The 24967-nt window shown below is 44.1% G+C and overlaps 1 protein-coding gene across 1 annotated transcript in view; it reads right to left on the bottom strand.

The window, feature by feature from the left end:
- Window positions 1-24967, bottom strand: part of LOC140720540 (E3 ubiquitin-protein ligase TRIM39-like) — a 449184-nt gene that overhangs the window by 417008 nt on the left and 7209 nt on the right. Inside the window, exon 5 of the mRNA XM_073035380.1 lies at window positions 17391-17747. Within this exon, the coding sequence (XP_072891481.1) occupies window positions 17391-17747 (357 nt within the window). The remainder of the gene's footprint in view (window positions 1-17390; window positions 17748-24967) is intronic.

Genomic DNA, 24967 nt, shown 5'->3' on the forward strand with positions numbered 1-24967 from the left:
GTTGAGGGTTTCGTACAGTTCCTTGAGAGCCAGGTCAGTATCAGCCTAGGGCGGAATGTACACTGCTGTGATGATAACACCGTGAACTCCCTGGGCAGCCAGCAGGGTCTAAACAGCTGCTCCACAACTGGGCAACAAAGGATTGGAGCACATGCATATACTGGGGGTTGCACCAAGCATTGTTGACCACGAAGCATACCCCACCTCCTTTACTCTTCCCAGTGAGTGTTTTCCACCTGTCCATAGGGAACATGGAGAACCCAGAGGGTTCGATGGCGTGGTCCGGTGTTTCCTCCGTCCACCAGGTCTCCGCAAAGCACAAAACGTTACATTATTTTGTTTCCCGCTGGTGAGAGATTCTGGCTGTCAGTTCACACAGCTTGTTGTCCAGGGACTGGGTTCTAATCGCGCTGGGAATATGGGTTCGTTCGATTATGCAATGTGTCCCACTGTCGCGTTCTTGGTAACCCCACGTTGTTTTTCTCAATGCCTTTAGTTTATTTTAGGATTCACAATTTAATGAGGTCTCGGGATTCTGTTCTGCTTGAGAATCTTGATTCGTGGTATATTGCGGAAAGTTATTATGATATGTTAAACATTGCTGCAGAAGAATGAAAAGATAACTTAACCGGGATGACGGTGTGGCTGTTTTTTTGTTCCTGAATTGCAAGTAACGATAAAGAAACAACTTACCAACCATTTATCAGTATATATAGTAGAATTTGTTTCCCTCGTTTTAGGCTTAGGTGGAAATTTGTTCATGTAAAGTTGTCATTTGTTCAGATACCTTTTCAGTTTTGATGAGTCTTAAAACAGGTCATTCTCGCAGTAGGACAGATTTACTGTCGGAAACTCATCAAACATTATTTCATACGCAGAATATTGGTTTATATTTCCACTTTTTATGGGTCCCTGCACATAGTTACAAAAGCTGTTAATATTTCAACTAACATATCAGAAGCTAAGGGGTTGGTGGGTTAAGAATTATGTCAAGACTGGTGGGATAAAGGGCACCAATGGAGACACCTTTACAGAAAACTTACCTGTTGTGTTTATGGAAGATTGTGGATGAAACAAGAAGGTAAGGAATTGACACGACTTAGAATTTGACACACTATGCCTAATTACTGTATTCCTTTGTTCGTGTTGGGAACAAAATGGCAATAATTTTAATTTAACTCACGCCATTGTGTTTTGTTACGTACAATCTATAGGACTTTTGGGGGGTAATTTAGGTTTCATTTGAAAAAGGAATCAGTGAGGGTTTTATGTCCCAATTCTCTACACCACATTCCAGTCCAGTTCGTGTCCGGAATGCGGCTTTAAATTGGAGTGTCCGCCGCTGTTTATACAAACCCCGCCCTCGTTCTTCACGTCAGCCAATTATTCAAGGAGAAGGCGGAGAATGGTGTGATTGACAATGGATTAGCCAACCAGCATCCGGCTAGACCGTCGCCATCAAAGTGGTCCTGACGAAGGGACTCGGACTGAAATGTTGCTTCCCGACTTGCTGAGTTCCTCCAGCTTGTTTGTACGTGTCGACTAGATCTCCGCCACTTTCTGGCAACGTCGAGATGCGATTTCGGTGGGCGGGAATGGGAACTGATGGGCATATTTGCAGACCAATGGGCGAGCGGCATTCAGGAGTAATTCTTTGACTGCCATCCGATGGATCCAATGCGGTACCGAGTTTTCAGACCGGTGCTTTGCCCCGTCCCACACACACACACACTCTGGTAACCTCCCGGAGCTGCCGGTCGATGGGACAATCCGCCCGGGAATAAACATAGAAACCTCCGGCACGAAACAGGAGGTTGCTGTGCCGAACATGTCCTCACCTTAGAAACACCTGGGAGATCAGGCGGTGAATGTGAGGATCTGGAGCCTGGACCGGAGAAACTGCGGCCGCCTCTGCCGTGTGCTCAGGACGCGGCTTTATTAATGAACTGAAGCCCCGAGGTGACCGGATATTTCACCGGCTCATCACCTGATAACGTCTGACCGTCGCAATCCTCACGGTGACAGATTGTGATTACATTAATGAATTCATATTTAGACCATTTGTGGGAGTTAGTTTGTCTCAACAAAGGTTGGGATCAATGGAATATGCTGCCAGTGTAAATTTGCCTTGAGACTCGTCACAGCTCCAAATCTGCACACAGCCCCACATACACATTAAGTGCAAGAATCATTTCACGGAATGGCTGTCTCCATTAAAAAAAAACAAAAACAGAGGTCAACGTTCATATTGCATTTATTTTTGAAGTCTGTATAAAGGGAACAACCATGAGATTTGTAACACCTCGAAAGCCACCGGTTCCCCCAAGTCAGTGTTCAGCCCCGAATCCGTCAACACACCCACTCTTCACATATCTGCAAATCGGTGTGCACCCACAAATCTGTGCTCACCGAAAAAACCCCACATTCAACCCTCCAGTCAGTGTGCACCCCAAAGCAACCGACACACCTGTTACCAGCTCCTGTTTCCTTAACTCTGAGTGTCACTTTCAGAGGCTGGAGCTGGTTTCTGAGTGACAGCCGAAGAGAGAGAGAATATTTAAGAACTGTGTTCACAAAACAGCTGCCTCCTCCTGAAAAGTAGCAAGAACAAAGTTTAAATTTCAAACACACGTCCACATGCATAGTCCCCATATTCTAGTTGACATCCCCTTAAATCTACGCTCCTCCCCAAACCATCCTCACCCCGGTGTCAGTGGGTGCCCACAAATCCGCCAACATCCCCATATTCACTGACAAACCCCTATGTCTGCGCAAATCCCTGTGCACCCATTATTCTCCAAAACGTTTCTAAGTCAGCACAATCCTCAAATCCGTGTGCAACCCCAAATCCGCTGAGACACTCAAATCTGTGCGCAGCCCTAAATACTCCCAAATCCCCGTGCACCCTCAAATGCCCAAAGCAGTGTGACCCCCAAATTCACCGACACTCCAAAATTCATATTCACCAACATACCCTGAAACCTTCGCACATCCGCAAATCAATGTGCAGACCCATTTCCATGTGAACCCCCAAACCCGCTGACATCCCCACAAGCACACTAGATTATCCCAGAGCAAGAATCATTTCAAACAGTTCACAAAACAGCTGTCTCCATCTTAAAACGATGAAAATGCAAACTGCATTCATTTTTAAAGTATTTCTGTATGTCTGCATCTCTGTGTGTTCCTATGTGTCCTCGTCTGTGTCTGCCCGTCTTTTCATGTGTCTGTGTGTGTTTGTGTCAGAGACCAGCTCGCAGACGGCGCTCGGTCTTTGGGGGATGTGGGGATGGGAGGGTGGCCGGGAAAGCGGGCGACAGAAAAGGGGGGAAGATTAGTGAGGAATGTGTGGAGGAAAGAGTGGGGCAGTGTGGATGAGAACGAATGAAGAGAGGAGGACAGGGAGAAAGAAATTGAAGCTACGTATATTTACTCTCTCTCTCTCTTTCCCTCCTCTCTCCTCCACACTCCCTTCCCCCGCTTATTCTGTAGCACATAAAAAGGGAACAAACTGGCCTCTCCCGGAAACCACAAGCCTTCATCTTCCGAGAAAACACTGTCACTGTCCAAAATACGAAGAATTGCACAACATCAGACAATTCACTGTGCGAGTCAACCGTCATCACAGTGCGGGTGGGGGATGTGGGGACGGGAGGATGGCCGGGAAAACGAGCTGCAGAAAAGGAGGAACTGGGGAGAGTGTGAGAGGCAGGGGAAGCGTTGGTTAGAAAGGGAGAAAGAGACAACAAGGTAAAGGAGGAGGGAGTGAGTGGTTAGGATAGGGAGGAATGTGCTGGGGACAAGGATGTGTCAGTGGGGAAGGGAACGGATGAAGAGAGGAGAGAGACAGAGAGTGTGTGGAAGAGAGGGAAATAGGTGAGGGGAGAGGAGGAAGGGAAAGAATGAGGGAGTGGGAGACAAGAGAGGGAGAGAAAGAGACAGTGAGGGAACGGGGAAGCAGAGGTGGCAAAAGTGGGAAGGGGTGAAGATGGGGGCAGGAGAGTGGGGAGAGTTTGAGCCAAAGAGGAGGAACGAGATATTTTTGGTAAGTGGTGTGAACGCCAACGTGAAGTTTTAGGGAGTGTGTGTGTGTGTGTGTGTGTGTGTGTGTGTGTGTGTGTGTGTGTGTGTGTGTGTGTGTGTGTGTGTGTGTGTGTGTGTGTGTGTGTGTGTGTGTGTGTGTGTGTGTGTGTGTGTGTGTGTTTGTTTTCAACAACTTTACAATCCCTGGCTCTGATCGCCACACTTTGACCATGGATATCCAGTATCAATTCACTTCTATCCCCAGCAGGAAATCCTGAAAGCACAACGTTTGCTTCCCGACAACAGCCCCAACCAATTCCCCTTCATCGACACATTATTTGGAGTCAGAGGGCACTATAACAAGCAAACAAACCCTTTTCCCCATTTAGTCCGGACCGAATTGTTATTCTGCCGAGTCCCATAACCGCAGCTGGACCATGGCCCTCAATACTCCTCCCGTCCATGTACTGATCCAAACTTTACTACAATGAAATCCATAACTTCCACTGACAGCTCTTCCCACACCCTCACCACCCTCTGAGTGAAGGAATTCCCACTCAGGTTCCTCTTAAATATTTCACCTTTCACCCTTAAACTGCGACCTCCAGTTCCCATCTCACCCAAACTCAGAGGAAAAATCCTGCCTGCATTTACCCTCTCAACAACACTCATAATTTTGTATAAATCTGCAAAATCCCCCTTCATTTTCCAACACTAAAGGGAATAAAGTCCTCAACTTTTCCTAAAGCTCGAGTCCTCAAGTTCCAGCAAACGTATTGTAAATATTTTCATGTAACACCCCAGAATACCCGCAGGGATAACTGAGAATATTAAATGTTTCTTTATATTTATCAATTATTTTCTTATCTGGTCTTCCATGTCAGCTTATTACCCGTCCACATGCCTGGACATCTTACCACTGACACCTTTTAAGGAGTTTGACCATATCAGTTCCAATCATTTCCAATCAAGTGCAGGTTCATTAATCCTGTCTGTAAAACACAGCACTTGTCCCATCTATTTGCCGACTTTTCGACCTTATTAATTGCGAATGCATCCTATATACAGTAAAATTGAAATTTCTACCTCTATTCAATAAACCTCCATCATTTGCATATAGAGATTTACACAACGAAAAACCTATCTCAGAAAAAAATATTAATTATAACATAAAATAATAAATACTGCCTGTGGGATCCCAGTTTCTATCTCATAACAACCTGAATATAACTTTCCCACCCATACCTGACACAAAACGTTCAATTAAAACAACTCAAAGTTAGATACCAGCCCCTCCATCCTCATTTCCACAATTTATTAAAAATTCTTTCCTTCCATAAATAACATCTGCCTTTTGAATAGTAAAAGTACTGCTGTTACAACATCTATATTTAACTGGCTTTACTAATATCATCTTCCAAATATAAAAATGTATTCAATGTCATACTTGCCCATCCATACCTTTACAAGACGTACAAATAGAAACAATCAGAAAAAATTGTACAATAGCCCTCTCAATTGCATTTCCAAAAATTAATCAAAAGTCCATCAATAAATATTATTTGCCTTTTCAATATCAAAAATATTGCTATTACATCTTTATTTAACTATACTTTCCTAATATGATCTTCCAAACCCAAATTGATTCCAATGTTATTTAAGGCAGAGATTGCTAGGTATCTGAGTAGCCAGGGTATCAAAGGTTATGGTGAGAAGGCGGGGGAGTGGGACTAAATGGGAGAATGGATCAGCTCATGATAAAATGGCAGAGCAGACTCGATGGGCCGAATGATCGACTTCTGCTCCTGTGCCTTATGGTCTTATTCTACCGTTCCAAATTCCCCTCTGATAAAACGTGAAATTACCTCTTTTATCAAAAATATAATTCAAACACTCGATTGCCAGACATTCCACAAGTTTACATAAATGAGACTTTAATGATATTGGCCTACAAGAAAGAGGATCAGACGGGGAGATCCAGGTTTTAGAATGGGAACTACTACAACCATTTTCCATGAGAGAAGTAGATGGCCAAACCTCCAAATACGATTCAGAAAGTTAATATTTTCACAAAAGTAAATTGCACACATACCTGTTGAATCAAGATTTTCCACAAGTTCATGATACATTTTATTCCCATTCACAACGCTATACTCTGCCCCTTTCCTTATAAAACTGACAACACCACCCCTCTATCAACAAACCCGTCAAGCCAAACGACAATATAATCCTGCACAGGAATAAAAACTTAAAATATGCAGGTTTCCTGAACAGATATAACATCGGAAGAATCTGACAAATCAGAAATAAACTGCTTAAAGTGTTGACCATGTAAAATCAGGCTTCTTGCATTTCACTTCAATATTTCAATCACATTACATATCTTCACAAGTAGACTGGGATGCAGAAACCCCCACAAATCAGAGCTTCATTTACAGCTTCCCACATAACACCAGTTACACCGAGATACCTTTCTGCAGCTTTCACAATAATTTTAATTTCCTCAGCAGGGTGAGATGTCTGCTCAGTACAATTCACCACATCAGTTATAAACATCACAAACTTCATTTTATCCAGCAGTGAAGTGTCTTTGGTGAGGGAACTGTGATGCCGGCATATATCCACTGACGTCACAGTCTGTTCTCTGAGTGGGATCACTTTATCCAGTTTACCTGCTCTGCTTGCTGTACTTGTCCTTGAACAGGCCCTTCTGCTCACTGTGTTGTTCTGATCCAATTGAACTGGTTACTTCATGCCTTACTAAACCAATCCCTTCTGCCTACACAAGGAACACTTCTCTCCATTCGCCTCACATTCACGTGGTATCTAATAGCCTCTATCACATCTGCCTCCACCACCACCCCTGACATTCACTCCAGACACCCACCACGACGGGAATGAAAAACAAAATTTGAAACGCAAATCTCCTTTAAACATCCTGAGTTAGGTTTTTAACATCATTGTCTTTTCTAATTGTTTTTTTAACAGCAGCTATGCAGAGAAAAGATACAAAATTACACTAAATTACAAAATACTTCAATAGTGCAAAAAGGTCCAATGACGATGTGTACCCCCTTTCTCCTGAAGTGCATGCCCTTTAGCATTGGACATTTCCTCCTTACAGAAACAATCCCAGCTGTCCACTCTGTCTGTGTCTCTCACATTCCTGTAAACGTCTGTCAGACCTCCCTCAGCCTCTGCCACTCCGGAGAAAATTACCGGAGATTGTCCGGTCTCACTTTATCCAGGCAGCATCCTGTTTAGCCTCTTCCACTCACCATCCAAAACCTCCGCATTATTCCTGTATTCGAATGCAATTCTCCAGATCTGGTTAAACTAGATATTTATACAACTGCAGCATCACTGCCTGACAATGGAACCACTATCTGGGAGTTATGAACTCGGATTCCAAGATCCCCCTGTAGATCAACACAGTCCAATCTCGCCCCATGAATATAACAGCAAAGAGATAATGCTGAGGCTTTATAAGACACTAGTCAGGCCACACTTGGAGTATTGTCAACAGTGTTGGGCCCCACATCTCAGACAGGATGTGTTGTCATTGGAGAGAGTCCAGAGGAGGTTCAGAGAGATGATTTCGGGAATGAAGGGGTTAAAATATGAGGAGCACTTGGCAGCTTTGACCCTGTGCTCACTGGAACTCAGAAAAATGCGGGACATCTCATTGAAACCTACCGAATGTTGAAAGGACTGGATAAGGTGGATGTGGAGAAGGTATTTCCTGTGGTGGGGTACAGCCACAAAGTTGAGCGGCCACCTTTTCAAACAGAGGTAAGCAGCTTATTTTTTTTATTAGCCAAGGTGTATTGGATCTGTGGAATGCTCTGCCACAGACTGCGGTGGAGACCGAGTGTGTGGGTATATTCAAGGCGGCAGTTGATCATTTCCTGATCGGTTAGGGCATCAAAGGATATGGCAGGAGATCAGTTATCTGGAACTGAGTGCGATCTGGGATCAGCCATGATGGAAAGGTGGCTGACTCAATGGGCTGAATGGCCTAATTCTGTTCCTATGCCTTATGGACTTATGAACAGAAGCCCCCTCAATCATGATGAATCTCCTCTGCACTCTTCCAGCACAAAACATCCTTTGTATAGAATGCTAAGCGGAACTGAATGTAAATGTAACTTTTCAAGAACGTTGTCAAGTCAGGCAGCATCTGTTGAGTGGAATAAAGTCGATGGTTGGGACAGAACCACTCCATAACGGTACTAACAGGCCCTTCGGCCCTACCTTTCCATGCTGTCCTCCCGTCCATTTAAACTAATTCCTCTGCCTGTCTTTGACACAGGACACAGAAATCTACAGCACATTACAGGCTCTTCAGCCCACAATGTTGTACCGACCATGTAACCTACTCAAGAGACTGCCTAGGATTTCCTGATCGTATATCCCTCCATGTTTCTAAGCTCCATGAACCTATCTAAGAGCCTCTTAAAATATCCTACTGTATCCACCTCCACCATCGCTGCCGGCAGTGCATTCCATGCACCCACGACTCTCTGCGTAAGAAACTAACGCCTGACATTCCCTCGGTACCGACTTCCAGGCAGCTTAAAACTACGTCCCCTCGTGTTAGTCACTTCAAGCCTGGGAAAATGCCTTTGGTTATCCACATGGACAAAACCTCTCATCATCTTATTACAATTACTTATGTACATGTTAGGAGAAATATAGCTTCAACATCACCTCACAGCTCTTGAACTCAATCCCACGGTTGATGAAGGCCATCACACCAGACATTTTTCTAACAACACTGCCAACTTCCACAGCAGCTTTGAGTGTCGTATGGACATGGACACCAAGATCTCTCTGACCCTCCACACTGCCAAGAGTCTTACCATTAATATTATATTCTGTGTTCAAATTTGACCTACAGAAATGAACCTCTTCATCTGTGTTGAACTCCATCTGCCACTTCCCAGTTCTGCATCCGAGGCGAGGAAATAGATTGCTGAGAGTCTGGCTAGGATCATTATGTCCTCATTGCCCACGGGAATTGTCCGAGAGGACTGGAGGGAGGCGAATGTTGCCGCCTTGTTCCAAAAGGGTAGTAGGGATAGTCCGGATAATTATAGACCATTGAGCCTTACATCTGTGGTGGGAAAGCTGTTGGAAAAGATTCAGAAAGATATGATCTATTGGCATTTAGACCATCATGGTCTGATAAGTGACAGTCAGCATGGCTTTCTGAAGGGCAGATCGTGTCTAACAAGCCTGATGGAGTTCTTTTAGGAGGTGACCAGGTATATAGATAAGGGTAGTGCAGTGGATGTAATCTACATGGATTTTAGTAATGCATTTGATAAGGTTCCACACGGCAGGCTTAATCAGAAAGTCAGAAGGCATGGGATCCAGGGATGTTTGACCAGGTGGATTCAGAATTAGCTTGCCTGCTGAAAGCAGAGAGTTGTGTTGGAGGGAGTACATTTGGATTGGAGGGTTGTGACTAGTGGTGTCCCACAAGGATCATTTCTGGGACCCCTACTTTTCGAGATTTTTAGTAACGACCTGGATGTGGGGATAGAAGGTTGGGTTGGCAAGATTGCAGAAGACACAAAGGTTGGTGGTGTTGTGGATAGTGCAGAGGTTTGTCAAAGATTGCACAGAGACATTGATAGGATGCATGAGTGGGCTGAGAAGTGGCAGATAGAGTTCAACCTGGAGAAGCGTGAGGTGGTACACTTTGGAAGGACAAACTCCAAGGCAGAGTACAAAGTAAATGGCAGGATACTTCGAAGTGTGGAGGAGCAGAGGGATCTGGGGCTACATGTCCACAGATCCCTGAAAGTTGCCTCACAGGGAGACAGAGTTTTTAAGAAAGCTTATGGGGTGTTAGCTTTCATATGTCGAGGGATAGAGTTTAAGATTCGCGATGTAATGATGCAGCTCTATAAAACTCTGGTTGGGCCACAGTTGGAGGACTCTGTCCAGTTCTGGTCACCTCACTATACGAAGGATTTGGAAGCATTGGAAAGGGTACAGAGGAGATTTACCAGAATGCTGCCTGGATTGGAGAGTATGGATTATGATTAGATATTAAGGGAGCTAGGGCTTTACTCTCTGGAGAGTAGGAGGATGAGAGGAGAAATGATAGAGATATAGTTGATATTAAGGGGAATAGATAGATAGCCAGCGCCTCTTCCCCAGTGCACCACTGCTCAATACAAGAGGACATGGCTTTAAGCTAATGGGAGGGAAGTTCAAGGGGGATATTAGTGGAAGATTTTCTACTCAGAGAGTGGTTGGTGCGTGGAATGCACTGCCCGAGTCAGTGGTGGAGGCAGATACACTAGTGAAGTTTAAGAGACTACTAGACAGGTATATGGGGGAATTTAAGCTTAGGGAGGCAGAGTTTAAAGGTCGGCAGAACATTGTGGGCCGAAGGGCCTGCACTGTGCTGAATTGTCCTATGTTCTATCTATTCCTCGCTGGAATCTCTCTTTTAATTTAATTTTTTATTGAAGGCACGACACAGTACAGAAAACGTAATGCATTACATTTTCCTCCATTTTGCTGTTATACCTTACCCCTAAACAACAGCACAACGTCATCAGTGGGGCCTTCTGGGAGTTGTAGTCATTGGTCCTCGCTCGCTCCCTGTCAAAGCATGTTTCGTCAGCCACCACAGACGTCACTGAAACAGACCCACCGAGGCGCGAAGGGGAATCACACCCGTCCTTGTGGGCGCCGAGACCGGCGACACCAACAGAAGCGAATCGCTGATCTCCGCCATGGCGATGGAGCGGAAGCGGACGGGCTGGTCATGGGCCGAATTCCTCCAGCCTATCGTAGCTCAGACGTAACATTGATCCCTGCTGCCATTGGCTGTAGTGCCTGTCGCTCAAATGTGAACTCGGTGGGTGATTAGTTTATATGAACTTCAGTCAGCCTTCCTGTCTTTATGAGTTTGGATTTGTATTTATAACAGGACAGGAAGCAAATTGGGAGAAATGTGAGTTTTTATGTGATGGTGCATCAATCTCCGAGTTACATTATTAACAATAAAAGGGCAAAGGCCGTGGTGAGGAAGTAAGTGATTTACTGGAGTTTATATGGAGATAATATTGGAAGGGATATCAAACTTGGAATTGTTTGGGATATGATTTAGAAACAGGGAAGGTTGTGTTACTGGCTGGGTCATTCGCTGAGAATCATAATCAGGATAATTTAAGTGAAGAAGTTAAACAATGTAGGGATATGCTTTTCAGTGAATACCCTATGTGCTGGATGTCCGCTGTAGCAATGATAGTATCACTGATGGAGAGATTTCTTTGTATGAATTTAAGAAGTCTATTAATAATGCAGGTCAGGTGTCCCCAGGAAAGAGTGATATTTGAAATTATGATTGTATATAATTCGCTTTTGTGAAAATATTAAATGTTTGAATTGTGCATCTACTTTCCTCATGGAAAATGGAAATAGTAGTGCCTATTCTAAAACCTGGCAGATCCCCATTTGATCCTTCTAGTTAAGGGCCTATATCGTGAATATCTCATTTATGTAAACTTATGGAATGTATGTTAATCAAGCGCTTGAGTTATATTTTGGAAGGAGTGATGATAAAGTGTTTTATTAGAGTGGATTCTGGAAGGGTGAAATGACATTCGGTTCAGATTTAGGTTTGGAAGATGATATTCGGAAAGCACAATTAAATAAAGATGTTGTAATAGCAGTATTTCGTGATACTGAAAAGGGAAATTATATGAAAGAAAGGACTTTTGATTAAATTAGGAGTGGGGAGATTGTATAATTTTTCACAGTTTTTTATTTGGACGGACTGTGCAAGTACGGGTCGGCATGTTATGTTTGTGTTTCTATGAGATAGAGAATGGGATCCCACAGGGCAGGATTTGTAGCCCTTCATTATTTAATATCATGATTAATGATATTTTCTCTGAGATTGGAAAATGGGATATCTGGGTAAATCACAATATACAGATGACATAGCTTTATAGATTAGAGGTATTAATTGCAATTTACAATTAATAGGTCAAACAGTGGACAGATTGATGAGGATTTTAAGCTTTCAGTCGTTAACACACTGCGTGGTTTACAAACAGCATTAATAGACTTGCACTTGATTTTAAATTATATGATTAATATCTTGAGGAAGTGTCAGTGGGAAGATTTCTCAGTATGTGGATGGATAATAAGCTGACGTGGAAGCACCTGTCAGTAAAATAATTGATCAATGTAAAGGAGCTTTAAATCTCCTCAGATATCTATGTGGGTATTCTTGGGTGCAACTTGAAAATCTTTGTTAACCAATTATATTTGTTTAATTTGATCTGTTGATTATGTCTGTGTGGCTTTTGGATCATCTTCATCTTCAAATTAAAAATGTTTGCATGTGATACAATTACAGACTTTAAGATTGTTTTCTAATGCAGTAATGTTGTCTCCTGTTTTGGCTTTACTGATTTCAATGGGACAATTACCCTCAAAGTAACAGAGGTTCAAGTTGATGTCAACATACTGGATTAATTTGCGGGGGCAAGGAAATGGTCATCCTGTTAAAGGTGTGTTGGAGGACGGTTGGGGACATCAAAAGAGGAGTGTTTTTTTTTGTTTTTGGTGGCTGGGTTCTATCACTCTGGGAATACGGGTGTATTTGATGATACAATATGTCCTACTGTAGCTTTCTCTGTAACCCCACCTTGTTTTTTCCAATGACTTCAGTTGATTTTAGGTTACACGATCCGATTCGGTTCTGCCTGAGAGTCTGTTGGTTCATCAGTATATTAATGAACGTTATTATCATACAGTAACACATTTTTACAGATGAATCAAAAGATAAGTTAACTGGGGATGTTGGTGTGGCTGTTTTTGTGTGCCTGAATTGCAGGTAATGATAAAGAAATGACTTAGAGCCATTTATCAGCAGAAGAAGCAGAATTCTTTGCCAACAGCTTAGGCTTACAGTGGGTGGAGGAAATTGGTCCTCATAATTTGCTCAGAATACATTTCGGTTTTGATGAGTCTTAAACAGGTCATTCTGGTAGTAGGTCAGATTGACTGTTGGAAACTTGTCAAACGGTATTTCATGTATAAAGTTTGATTTATATGTCTGCACATTATGGGTCCTGCACTTCACACTGTTGAGGGAAATGATGGGGTTGACTGTTTAGCACCAAAAGCTGTTAAATGTTAAGCTGTGGATATAGACCTTCCACTTAGCAAATTAGAAGCTAAAGGGTTGGTAGTGTTAAGAATTAGGGGCTTATGGCAAGACGTAGGATAATGGACATAAGGACATTGGGTTTATAGAAGAAGGGCTTAAAACAAGGGAAGGTATGGTATTGACATGACATAGAAATGCCCACACTATGCTTAATTATGCCTTGCATCGAATTGGAAAACTTCATTCTGTGTCGTGTACATTTTGTCATTATGAAACTGTCGAAGCACTTACTATTTCAATGTGAAGCGTATAACGCTGAAGAAAAATCAAATGCAGTCTTCAGTACAATCTTTGGGGGGGGGTAGATAGTTTTCAGGTAAAAACTTTATTAAATTATGGAACTGACTTTAAATTAATTCACAGTTTGAGCTGGAAAAGGCATGTAATAATTGTTTTAATCCTAAGGAAATGGCATATAAGCTAGGAAAGGTGAGTGGGATGTTGGATTATTGGGATGGTCTTAAAATCCAACAAAATGCAACGAAAAAAGCCACAAGAATGGTCAAGACGAAATATGAGGGCAAACTGGCCAATAATATAAATCAGGATACTAAAAGTTTAGTTTTCAGTTACATGAAGAGTGAAAGGGAGATGAGAGTTGATGCTGGACCACTGGAAAATGATGCTGGTGAAGTAGTAATGGGGGACAAAGAAATGGCAGATGAACTTAATGAACAATCTTTACTGTCTTTTCCGATCAGTACCGCCCCTACTTGTTCCATTTAACCCGTCTCATTACGGGTGGACTTTAGGACCCGGGGGAGCTCAGGACCCGCCGCCCGCAGCTGCTGTTGAATCCCCGGTGTTTCTGTTCGGTTGAAGGATGCGGTGAACGAGTTAAAATTAATCGATCGACAATTCTCATGTCGTGTTTATTTCACTCCATAGAACCGTAGAACACTACAGCACAGAAAACAGGTCATTTGGCGCTTCTAGTCTGTGCGGAAACTTTATTCCGCTAGTCCCATTGACCTGCACCCAGTCCGTAACCCTCCAGTCCTCTCACATCCAGGTATCTATCCAATTTATTCTTAAAACTTAAGAGTGAGCCTGCATTTACCACGTCAGATGGCAGCTCGTTCCACAGTCCCACCACTCTCTGAGTGAAGAAGTTCCTCCTAATGTTCCCCCTAAAGCTTTCCCCTTTCACCCTAAAACCATGTCCTCTCGTATTTATCTTTCCTAATCTAAATGGAAAAAACTTACTCGCATTTATTGTCTATACACCACATAATTTTGTAAACCTCTATCAAATCTCCCCTCATTCTTCTACGCTTCAAGGAATAAAGTCCTAACCTATTCAATCTTTCCCTGTAACTCAACTCCTGAAGACCTGGCAACATCCTTGTAAATCTCTGCACTCTTTCAATCTCTCCAGCCTCTCCATGGATACCTCATGTCTGAACTTTCTGAACTAACCTCCCATGTGGGACCTTGTCAAAGGCCTTACTACAGTTCATGTAGACAACGTCCACAGCCTTTCCTTCACCTACTTAGTTGGTAACCTCCTCGAAAATCTCTTTGAGATTCATTATACACGATCTACCATGCAGAAAGCCATACTGACTATCCTTAATCAGCCCTTGGCTGTCCAAATACTTGTAAATCCGACCTCTCAGAACATCTTCCAATAATTTACATACTACTGATGTCAGGCTCACTGGCCTTTAGTTACCTGGTTTTCTATTGGAGCCTTTTTTAAACAATGGAATAACAAGAGCTACCCTCCAATCCTCCGGCACTGCACCCGTGGCTGAAGACATTTTAAATATTTCTGTCAGGGCCACTGCAATTTCTACTGTAGTCTTTCTCAAGGTCCGAGGAAATATCAAGTCAGGCCCGCATATCTACCTTTATGCGCTGTAAAGCAGCAAGCACCTCCTCCTCTTTAATCTACAAATGTTCCATGACACTACTGCTTGTTTCCCTTCCTTCCATATACACTATGCCAGTTTCCTGAGTAAACACCGATGCAAAAAAACTGTTTAAGATCTCCCCCATCTCGTAAGGCTCCACACATAGATGATCACTCTGATCTTCTAGGAGACCAATTTTGTCCCTTACTATCCTTTTACTCTTAATATACTTGTAGAAACACTTCAGGGTTTCCTTCACATTATCTGCCAAAGCCACCTCATGTCTTTTTTTTTCCTTCCTAATTTCCTTCTTCAGTATTTTCTTACGTTTTCTATACTCTTTAAGTAACTCATTTGCTCTTTGTTGACTCTACCTGCTATACACCTCTCTCTTTTTCTTAACCAGATCGCCAATATCCCTTGAAAACCTAGGTTCCCTGTGCCTGTTAACTTTGCCTTTAATCCTGGCAGGAATATGCAAACTCTGCACCCTCAAAATTTCACATTTGGATGCATTTCACTTACTGAACACATCCTTGTCAGGAAAAAAAAACTTATCCCAATCCACTCTTCTTAGATCCTTTTTCATTTCCACAAAATTGGCCCTTCTCCAATTTAGAACCTCAACTCGAGGACCAGGCCTATCCTTATCCGTAATTAACTTGAAACTGATGTCAATATGGTCACTGGACCTAAAATGTTCGCCTACACATACTTCTGTCACCTGACCTGTCTGGTTTCCTAATAGGAGATCAAGTATTGCATCCTCCTCTATATATTGATTTACAAAACTTTCCTGAAAACATTTCGCAAACGCCAAGCCATCTAGCCCTATTACAGTTTGGGAGTCACAGTCAATATGTGGAAAGTTAAAATCCCCTACTATTACAACTTCCTATTTCTTACATTGGTCTACTATCTTTATACAGATTTGCTCCCCCAATTCTCTCTGACTATTGGGCGGTCTATAATACACCCCTATTAGTGTGGTCACACATTTCCCGTTCCTCAGCTCCACCCATATGACATCTGTAGACAAGCCCTCCGGGCTGTCCTGTCTACGCACAGCTGTGATATTTTCCCTGACTAGTAATGCCACTCCTCCCCCTTTCATCCCTCCCCCTCTATCACGTCTGAAACAACGAATATTTCTATCATGTATAAACCTTAGGTGGGAGGTTATCTTTTTTTATTAATGTATTAAAAATAAATTATAAATTCTACCAATGAGAATTACAAATTCTCTTACTGAAGGATTCATATTCAAAATAGTATTCAACAAATCAGATTCTTGCATATATGGGAACTTAGATAATTATTTTTTCTAAAAAAAAGTCTAACCTGAAGATATTGCAGTAAGTGTGTACGAGAGAGAGAATATTTGCTAATTAACTCTTCAAAAGTCATCAATCAACCATGACAAAATAAAGCAGATCCCCTTAATCACTAAAGATTAAACAAGTTTGGGAGAGAGAACTTAATATGACCTTTGTTAATGAAGATGGTCAATTCTTCTTTAATATGTGCCAGTCAGTGTTTAATTCAATTTAAAATAGTTCACTGTTACTATTTAACAAAGGAGAGACTATCCAAAATATTTCCTAACATAGACAATTATTGCGATAGGTGTAAAACTGAAGTATCCACTTTTTCACATATGTTCTGGTTATGTTCTTCATCAAAATCTTTTTGGAAATCTTTAGTTTCCACAATTTCTAAAGCTCTGAAAATTAATTTACAACCTAATGTACAAACCTTTGATTTCTGTCTATATATGCAGTCCTCGCATGACCTTTATCCTCCTCCACCTCACTATCTGCTCTAACACTCTGGTTCCCCTCCCACTGCAAATCGAGGTTAACCCCCTTCCCCCCCCCCCCCCCCGAACAGCACTGGCAAATCTACACGCAAGGATGTTAGTCCCCCTCCAGTTCAGGGGCAAACCGTCCCTTTGGAACAGGTCCCACCTTCCCGGGAACAAAGCCCAATTGTCCAGAAACATGAAGCCCTCCCTCCTGCACCATCTCCTTAGCCACGTATTTAGCTGCACTCTCCGCACATTTATATTTACAGGGAATTTACTCCTGACGCCGGTTCCGGGACCCGACCCTTTTACAGACCCGGAGCGGAACCGGAGCAGATTCTCAGCCATTGGTTTTCACCCCCGGTCGCAAAGAGAGGATAAAGTTTCCCCGTGAATTTATTCCCAGTGAAGGTGTGGAGATGGGACTTGGTCTTCGCGTTGTAAAATGAAACTGTCCCGGGCTCGTAACTGAGATAAACTCCCACCCTCCCGGGGATGGGACCGGCAGCGAGACGCGACTCAGGGGAGGGGAGACCAGACAAGTCATAATCCCGATGTAACACGTCACCAACCCGCCCGATGACCCAGAATCCGGTCTCCGGACTCAGACTGAACCGTCTCTTCCTCTCCACAGACTCTGCGGCGACTCCCAGACACCAGACCCGATTCCCCGTCACCTCCACCTCCCAGTAATGTCTCCCCGATGTGAATCCCTCCGATCCCAGCACACAAGCCCAGTGTGTGAATCTCTTCCCGGTGTCAGGGAGATTCCTCCGGGTCGGGGTCCATCTCACACTCTTCCGATCCTCAGACACCTCGAGACACGGATTCGCCGTTTCCACATCCAGGGTGACAGAGACTAGGGGGAGAAGCAGAGAATTAGAGAGTCCCCAGGGATCGGGTGGAGACTCGGGCGGCGCAGCCCCGGGGAACGGGCGGAGACTCGGGCAGCGGGGCCCCGGGTATCGGTGGGGGGGGTGGGGGGGGAGACTCGGGCAGCGCGGCCCCAATGATCGGGGGGAGACTCGGGCAGCGCGGCCACGGGGACCGAGGGGTTTTCCGCTGGACGGAGAGCAGAGAGACCCCTGGCCCTTGACTCCTCAGACAGGGGAAACATCCTTCCTCACTCCTGCCTGTTGACCCCTGAATGAATTTTGTGTTCCCATGAGATCTCCTCTCATTCTTCGAAACTGGGAACAGAGAACTTAGAGCAGTACAGCACAGGAACAGGCCCGTCATACAATATTCACTTTCATTTGTGAGTGTGAAGTGGGGGAGTGTGATGGTTTGAGACAGTAAAGGAGGTGATAATGGGAACCAGTCGGGAAGAGATGAATGGCAGATTGAACCAGGAGGGGGAGGGGTGGAAAGCCTGTGGGTGAACTGTGTGTGTAGACGTAATGAGAAGCAAAGATGGTAGATGAGGATGACTTTCTCCCTTTCCCACAACCCCATCCCCCGCAGCCCCTCATTAGGACAGGGGATGATTTTGCAGGAACCCTTAAGCAACACAGGTCTTGATGAAGTGTTTCAGTCTGAACCGTGGACTGTTTACTCTTTTTCATGGAAACTTCCCGGCCTGCTGTTCCCCCAACAATTTGTGTGTGTTACTCTGCTTTAAATATACTCAATTATTTGGCCTCCACAGCTGCCTATGGCAGATTCACTATCCTGTGGATAAAGGAATTCCTCCTCATCTCTGTCCTAAATGGACATCCCTATAGTCGAAGGCTGAGCTTACCGTTCTCGACCCACCCACATCCTCCCAACATGAACTCTTTCCAGACAGGTGTCAGAGAGATCTGGCGAGACCCTTCATCTGGACCTGTGTAGCTTGGATTACCGGCATCTGCAGATTTTCTCCTGTTTGATTTTTAAAGTAAACTTCTTGATTAGTCAGAGTCTCAAAAGTTATGGGGAGGAGGCAGGAGAATAGGGTTGTGTGCGATAATAAATCAGCTATTCTTCTAAACTCCAGTGAGTACAGGCCCAGAACCAACAAACACTCCTCATATGCTAACTCTTTCATTCCCGGAATCATTCTTGTGAGCCTCCTGGACCCTCTCCAATGCCAGCACATCTTTTCCGATATACGCGACCCAAAAATGCTCACAATACTCCAAGTGTGGTCTGACCAATGCCTTATAAAACCTCAGAATTACATCCTTGCTCTTGTATTCTAATCCTCTCGAAATGAAAGCAAGCATTGAGTTTGCAAATCTTACCATTGACACAAACTGCAAGTTAACCTTCAGGGAATCCTGCACAAGGACACCCATGTCCCTTTGCACCTCTGATTTTTGAATTTTCCCCCTGTTTATAGAATTGTCTATGTCTTTATTCCTTCAACCAAAGTCGTACCTGCCTAAGTTTGTACCTGTCAAACTCTATCTGTGCTACAAGATCCTTATTACGTATACTGGTGCATTCAAATAAGATCATAAGACAAAGCAGCAGAAGCCGGCCATTCGGCCCTTCGAATCTGCTCCACCATTTTATCATGAGCTGATCCATTCTCCCATTTAGTCCCACACCCCCACCTTCTCACCATGACCTTTGATGCCCTGGCTACGCATATACCTATGAATCGCTGTCTTAAATACACCCAATGACTTGGCCTCCACTGCTGCAAGAAATTCACAGATTCACCACCCTCTGGCTCAAAAAATTTCTTCGCATCTCTGTTCTGAATGGGCGCACTTCAATACTTAAGTCATGCTCTCTCGTACTAGACTCCCCCACCATGGGAAAGAACTTTGCCACATCCACTCTGTCCATGCCTTTTAACATTCGACATGTTTATGTGAGGTTCCCCCTCATTCTTCTATACTGCGTGGAGTACAGTCCAAGAGCGGTCAAATGGTCCTCATATGTTAACCCTCTCATTCCCGGAATAATTCTAGTTAATCTTCTCTGAACCGTCTCCAATGTCAGAACATCCTTCCTTAAATAAGGATCCCAAAACTGCGCACAGTATTCCAAGTGAGGTCTTACCAGTTCCTTATAGAGCCTCAACATCACATCCCTGCTCCTATAATCTATATTCATTCCTCTAGAAATGAATGCCAACATTGCATTCACCTTCTTCAACACCGATTCAACCTGGAGGTTAACCTTAAGGGTATCCTGCACGAGCACTCCCAAGTCCCATTGCATTTTAGAATTTTGAATTCTCTCTCCATTTAAATAATAGTCTGCCCATTTATTTCTTCTAACAACGTGCATGACCATACACTTTTCAACATTGTATTTCATTTGCCACTTCTTTCACCATTCTCCTAATCTATCCAAGTCTCTCTGCAAACTCTCTGTTTCCTCAGCACTACCGTCCCCTCCACTTATCTTTCTATCATCAGCAAACTTAGCCACAAAGCCATCTATTCCATAATCCAAATCATTGATATACAACGTAAAAATAAGCGGCCTCAACACGGACCCCTGTGGAACACCACTGGTAAATGGCAGTCAACTAGAATGGGATCCCTTTATTCCCAATCTCTGTTTCCTGTCAATCAGCCAACGCTCTATCCACATATGTAACTTTCCAGTAATTGCATGTGAGCTTAGCTTGTTTAGCAGCCTCATGTGCGGCACCTTGTCAAAGGCCTTCTGAAAATCCAAATAAACAACATCTACTGCATCTCCCTTGTCTAGCCTACTTGTAATCTCCTCAAAAATTTCAATGGGTTTGTCAGGCAGGATTTTCTTTTAAGGAAACCATGCTGAGTTTGGCCTATCTTGTCATATGCCTCCAGATACTCTGTAACCTCATCCTTGACAATTGACTCCAGCAACTTCCCAACCATTTCTCAAGCTAACAGGTCTATAATTTACTTTTTGCTTCTCTGCCCCTTTGTTAAATACCAGAGTGGCATTTACAATCTTCCACTCCTCCGGAACCATGCCAGAGTCTATTGACTTTTGAAAGATCATTGCTGATGCCTCCGCGATCTCCACAGCTACTTCCTTCAAAACACAAGTGTGCATTCCATCTGGTCCTGGAGATTTATCTACCCTTAGACTATTCAGCTTCCTGAGAACTTTCTCTGTCGTAATTGTGACTGCGCACACTTCTCTTCCCTGACACCCTTGAGTGTCCGGTATACTGCTGATATCTTCTCAGTGAGGACTGATGCAAATACTCGTTCGGTTCCTCAGCCATCTCCTTATCTCCCATTACAATTTCTACCGCATCATTTTCTATCGGTCCTATATCCACTCTCACCTGTTTTTCTTACTCTTTATCTACTTGAAAAAGCTTTTAGTATCTTCTTTGATATTATTTGCGAGCTTCCTTTCATAGTTCATCTTTTCCCTCTTAATGGCCCTCTTAGTTTTCTTTTGTAAGCTTTTAAAAACTTCCCAATCCTCTGACTTCCCACTAATTTTTGCTTCCTTGAATGCCCTCTCCTTTGCTTTTACTTTAGCTTTCACTTCGCTTGTCAGCCACAGTCGCATCCTTTTTCCATTCGAAAATTTCTTCTTATTTGGAATATATCTGTGTTGCACATTCCTCACTTCTCGCATAAACTCCAGCCACTGCTGCTCTGCCGTCCTCCCGCTAGTGTCCCTTTCCAGTCAAATTTGGCCAGTTCCTCTCTCCTGCCACTGTAATTTCCTTTACTCCACTGCAATACCGACACATCGGATTTCGGCTTCTCTTTCTCAAATTTCACAGTGAACTTAATCATGTTACGATCACTGCCTCCAAAGGGTTCCTTCACCTCAATCTCTCTAATCACCTCTGGGTCATTACACAATATCCAATCCAGTACCTCTGATCCCCTAGTGGGCTCAACAACAAGCTGTTCTGAAAAGCCATCTCGTAGACATTCTACAAATTCTCTGTCTTGAGATCCAGTGTCGACCTGAATTACCCAATCCACTCGCATGTTAAAACCCCCCACAATTATAATAACACTGCCCTTCTGGCAAGCCTTTTTATTTCCTGTTGTAATTTGTAGTCCACCTCACTGCAGCTGTTAGGAGGCCTGTAGATAACGGCCATCAGGGTCCTTTTACCCCTGCTATTTCTTAGCTCAACCCAGAAAGATTCAGCACCTTTCATCCTCTGTCACCTCTTTCTAATGATTTAATATGATTTCCATGCCACCCACTCAGCCTACCTGCCTATCCTTCCGATACACCGTGTATCCTTGGACGTTCAGCTCTCAGAGACATGCATCCTTTAGCCACGTCTCAGTGATGGCCACAAAATTATACCTGCCAATCTGTAGCTGTACGACAAGATCATCCACCTTATTCCTTATGCTGTGTTTATTTAAGAAAAACAACTTAGGTCCAGTATTTGGTACTTTTCGCATTCATTGCACTGCACCTCATCCCATTGGCTGCAAATTTGCCCCATCACCTGCCTGTCCTTCCTGGCATCCTTACTGCTCACTATCTTAGATTTATTTCTGTTTTCCCACTCCTCCACTCTATCATTCCGGTTTACCATTCCCCTGCCAAATTAGTTTAAACCCTCCCTAACAGCTCTATTAAACATTCCCGCTATGATATTGATCCCCTTCGGGTTCAGGTGTAACCGTCCTTTTTGAACAGGTAATACTTCCCCCTGAAGAGATCCCAATGATCCAAGAATCTGAAGCCCTGACCCCTGCACCAGTCTCTCAGCCTCGCATTCATCTGCCTGATCCTACTTTTCTTGCCCTCGCTAGCACGTGGTATAGGTAGCAATCCTGAGATTACTACCCTGGAGGTCCTGCTTCTCAGCTTCCTTCCTAACTCCTGGAAATCTCTCTTCAGGACCTCCTCCCTTTTCCTCTCTATGTCATTGGTACCAACATGTACTAAGACAGCTGGCTGTTCGCCCTCTCCCTTCAGAATATTCCGGACCCGATCCGAGACATCCTGTACCCTGGCACGTGGGAGGCAGCACACCATGCGGGTATCTCTACCAGGCTCACAGAATCTCTTGTCTGTTCCCCTGACTATGGAATCCCCTATGACTACCGCATTCCTCTTCTCCCTCCTTCCCTCCTGCACAACAGCGCCAGGCTCAGTGCCAGAGACCCGGTCACCGTGGCCGTCCCCTGTCAGGTCATCCCCCTCAACAGCATCCGAAACGATATACTTGTTGCTGAGGGGGGCAGACACAGGGGTGCTCTCCATTATCCGGGCATTTCCCTTCCCTCTCCTGACAGTTACCCAGTTTTCTGACCCCTGTAGCATAGGGATGACTACCTCCCTGTAGCTCCTGTCTATCACCTCTTCATTTTCTCTAATAAGCAGTAGGTCATCAACCTGCAGCTCCAGATCCCTAACACGGTCTCCGAGGAGCTGAATCTCGGTTCACCTGGTGCAGATGTGGCTATCAGGGAGGCTGGAGGTCTCCCAGGATTCCCACATCTGACACCCTGAACAAAGCACTAACCCTGCAGACATCCTACCTAATTCTACAGGAATGAAACAAAGAAAGATAGGTCTACTCACCCACTTACTTTGCCAAACACACGAACTTTTTAAACCGTTAGCTAATGTTCCCTGCTGTTCCCTGTCTGTCCAGGCCGATTTGCCAAGGGGAGAAAAATAGTCGGTGCCTCGCTCTCGCCTCTTCCCGTTACCGCCTAAGCCCGTTGAGCCAAAGCCCTACACTCTGCTGCCACCCACTCCGCTGCCCGCTCTATAGGGTGGTCATCTTTTTAAACTCTCCGCGCTGTCCTGCGCAGTCTCGCCGTTCTTGTACGCCAAGTTTTAAAACAAATCTGCCTTCCTTCAGAATTTAGCTCCCACGCCGCCCTTCTTTTCCCAATCCAAAAAAAAAACACTTTCAGTCCTGTATTCATCAGCCGATTCCACACTGTCCACATGAAATTCAGCAAGGCCTTTGATGTCGATGATAGACCACACTTGGAGCATTGTCTGCATTTCCGTTTCCCGAATATGGGGAGGATGTCATTACACTGGACAGGAGGCTTCAGGAGGATGTTACCAGGACTGGGTGCTTGGGTTAAAAGCAGAGAGTGGATAAGCTTGGGCTATTCAGCTGTAGTGTAGGATGTTCAGGTATGGCCCCTTATCGAGGTAAATAATTCATAAGGAGCTTAAATGAAGTTTCTTCTTCCAAGAAATGGGCGTACAAAACCAGAGGCGTCAGATTGAAAGTGAGACGGGAAATTTTTCTGAGTGGTCTATCGGGTGACATTCCAATAGAGAGGGAGGTTGGTAAATGGAATTTGCCCTCAAACACTGCAGAAAAAGGTAAAAAATAAAATATATTAAAATAAATTTGGGCAGGTACACAGATGGGAAATGGTTAGAGGGATGGGGGGGGCGGGGGCAAACACACACAAATGGGCCATGCTCAAGAAGACATCTTAGTCTTGCAGATTGATGAAGTGGGCCGTGGGTTCAACATCCATCAAACCCTCCCAGATCATCCTCCTGAGGAATCTCACCCCGGAGTCTGTCTGTGAAGTGTTGATGTGACGTCACGTCAGAGGGCAGCTCAGTGCCACAGAACAGACAGACTGGGTAAGGACGGCAGATTTCAAACCTAAATGGGAATTTATGCCTATTCCTGTGGACGTATGTCATACTCTGATAGTATGTCTGTGTGTGTGTGTGTGTGTGTGTGTGTGTGTGTGTGTGTGTGTGTGTGTGTGTGTGTGTGTGTGTGTGTGTGTGTGTGTGTGTGTGTGTTGATTGTGGTAAATATCCGTGTGGTGTGTATACACATTGAAGGAGAGTGTGATGCACGTTGAATAATTTGTATGTTACAGTGAGTCATCACATGTCTGGTGTGTGTTGACAATGTGTCACACTTGATTGAGTTGTTTAAATGAATAAATGACTGTCTCTGAAGAGATTGGTTTCCAGGTTACTGAGGGAAATAACAACGTACATTGCTGAGGCTCTGACTACAATCTGCCAGTCCTTCCTGTGTATGTGTGTGAGGGAGCTTTGCCCGGCCGGTTATGCTGTGTGTGCTTCTCCCGAGATGAAATCTTGACCCATGTCAATGCTTGTTGGTGTGTCCGAGCTCATTCTCACAATGCTTCAATGTAGTGGTCTGATCACCATAAGACATAGGAGCAGAATTAGGCCATTTGCCTA

This window comes from Hemitrygon akajei, unplaced genomic scaffold, assembly GCF_048418815.1.
Source record: "Hemitrygon akajei unplaced genomic scaffold, sHemAka1.3 Scf000044, whole genome shotgun sequence".
Classification (NCBI taxonomy): Eukaryota; Metazoa; Chordata; class Chondrichthyes; order Myliobatiformes; family Dasyatidae; genus Hemitrygon; species Hemitrygon akajei.